The 2,500-nt window shown below is 39.9% G+C and overlaps 1 protein-coding gene across 5 annotated transcripts in view; it reads left to right on the forward strand.

Annotated features, from left to right (window-relative positions):
* Positions 1-2,500, forward strand: part of LOC138006622 (uncharacterized) — a 60,282-nt gene that overhangs the window by 39,031 nt on the left and 18,751 nt on the right. For all 5 annotated transcript variants that reach the window (XM_068853064.1, XM_068853061.1, XM_068853060.1 and 2 more), the window contains 2 exons: positions 1-94; positions 2,030-2,104. The exon at positions 1-94 is cut by the window's left edge and continues 87 nt beyond it. In XM_068853064.1, coding sequence (XP_068709165.1) covers positions 1-94; positions 2,030-2,104 — 169 coding nt within the window. The remainder of the gene's footprint in view (positions 95-2,029; positions 2,105-2,500) is intronic.

A 2,500-nucleotide genomic window follows, 5' to 3' on the forward strand; every position in this document is an offset into this window, starting at 1 on the left:
GAAACAGACGGAAGTTGACGTCACACCCGAGAACAATGGGCCGAGGAAAAATCACACGAATTCGAATACGACCAGGACAACAGATAATAACCCGGTAAGGCATCCATCATTACGTGACTAAAATGATAAATACCGTTCAGTTCAGTTCTTCCTAAGGTTGTACCCCGACAGATGGATTGGCTTAACACTAGAAATTCTGGGTTATTCTTGCTTGCTTCATGATTTGTGACCCATATATAAAAAACCTCAAAGTCCCAACTGAAAAACAATGCATGGAAATCAAAGTTGGGAAAACAACTGTTGAAATACAACAGTTGGAAAATGTTCTATTTTTCAATATCTTTTCGATTCACTTTTACGAGGTGTGTTTCTTGGGTACTCATTCTGAGTGTAGCGCAGAAAGTTACTCTCACAAAAAGAGAACTTAAACCTGAAGACGGCTACGAGAACATCACCAAAAAACAGACCAATAGCTCTGCACGCCCGCACGTGCGTTTTACATTTTGGTACATTTCTTCGCCGTTCTCGCCCTGACAACGACGCCAAATAATCAAAATTGAGGTTATATGGAAGACGTGAGCACCTGATGATAAAGTGTCAAAATTTTCTCCAAACAAACACACTGTTCATTCCAATTTAATTTCTGGAAAGTTCATACACACTTTTCATGCCGAATGACTCTGAAAAATGGTGAAATGATTTCAAAAACCGATTTATATTTTTCGGTAACATGTAGCGGGGACATGTAGCAGGGACAAAATCACAACATTTGCACACACATGAAAATGTTGCAGTTACATGTTTCAGGGATATATTGCAGCGATATGTTGCAGAGACGTCTCCCATTTGAACTTCATGGGACACGTCGCGGGGACAAAATCACCCCAGTATCAGTTCACACGAGGGACATGTCGCTAGCTGCAACATATCCCTGAAACATGTACCCGCAACGTTTTCATGTGTGAGCACATATTGTGATTTTGTCCCTGCTATACATGTCCCCGCTAGTACACGTCCCTGCTACATGACCCCTCGTGTCTACCCACCTTAAAGCACTGATGGTGGGGATTCATCGTGAATGGGTGACTACCTTTTCTTTTTATCCCACCCTGCTATGGGACCTCAACCTTATGTCATCGCAGCGCAGGACGGGTACAGAGGAAGTTCTGGAACAAAATTTGTTACCTCCACTAATAGAGCGACTTTCATATGACCTTAAAAAATAAACGTAAAAACAGAATGCCAAAAAAAAAAAAAGCAATACATTTAATTGACTTATCGAACAAAAACAAACAAAAACGATTGGCTTAGCGAACGCGGATGCAAACAACATCGTCTCTCCATGGAACTTTCTGGAAAGTTTCGCTTTGACGTCATTTGAAAAGCAGTAATGTGATTGGGCAATCGACGAGTTTACTGCCCATATTAGGAGTTTTCTTGGCGGGAATAAGGAGAAGCTTTGTTTTAATCTTGTCAACCATTGGTCCGTGAAACAAATTGCGAACACTTTTTCAAGGTCATACGAAAGTCGCTCTAACTACTCACATACTAATTATAGTTGACACTACAGGTGCGCTCCACTGTTAAGTATAGTTGTACGCAGAATTCAATGTGTTCAGAGCCCAGATAGAATAAATTAAATGCCCGTTTACAAACCGAGCAGCATTAGCGTAAGGCAAATGATGTTGAAGCGTGGAGAGAACAAATCAGTACTTAATATGAAAAGAGCGTTGCATAGATTTGGTGTCGTTGGAAATGTAAGGAGTAGAGGGATTAATCATTGCGGACACGTCGGTGTACCAGTCGAAACAGAAAGTAAAGGAAACGCAAGGTTAATTTTTACAGCAATGTGGTCGCCTTTTTTTAAAAAAATGTAACATACTGTAAAGGAAGTTTGATGTTAGTCTACATGTAAATTAAATGGTGAAAGAAAAACGGTGGAAGGAATAAATTGGTAATCTCAACATAAATCTTCCCAACCAGTGCTGAAGTCGCATTGAAAGCTGAATGTTATCCGGTTATCTTGCAGACCAAGGATCTCACAAAGGAGCAACTGAAGGCTTTTTTGAGACAGAACAATTGCACCGAGCTGACGTTTGATGAGGTACGGTGCTTAAAATTGTTGAAACAAGGTTGTAACTGTTAAAAGCGCTCGCGAACTGAACCTTCCAACACCACCTTGATAAGAAAATAAATTATTTATTTGATACGTATTATTTAATTTGTAGTTGTGGGTTGCAACTGTAAAATAAGAAAGTGATATAAAGTATACCTCTTCAGTACTAACAGAGCTCAAGCCCGAGCTCGAAGCGCTTGGGCCATAAATCAACGGAAAAGAAAAAAAACACTGATTAACAACATGAGCCTTGCAAGAAAATGCTGCATCAAAATTTGTAATTTAGCGGAACGTACTGTAGAATGCGACCCACTAAATTAGCCAATCATAGCACGCGTGCTATCTGGGAGATATAATGAAAACGTTTCAAATGTAAATGGTATG

The sequence above is a fragment of the Montipora foliosa genome, chromosome 6 (assembly GCF_036669935.1).
Source record: "Montipora foliosa isolate CH-2021 chromosome 6, ASM3666993v2, whole genome shotgun sequence".
Classification (NCBI taxonomy): domain Eukaryota; kingdom Metazoa; phylum Cnidaria; class Anthozoa; order Scleractinia; family Acroporidae; genus Montipora; species Montipora foliosa.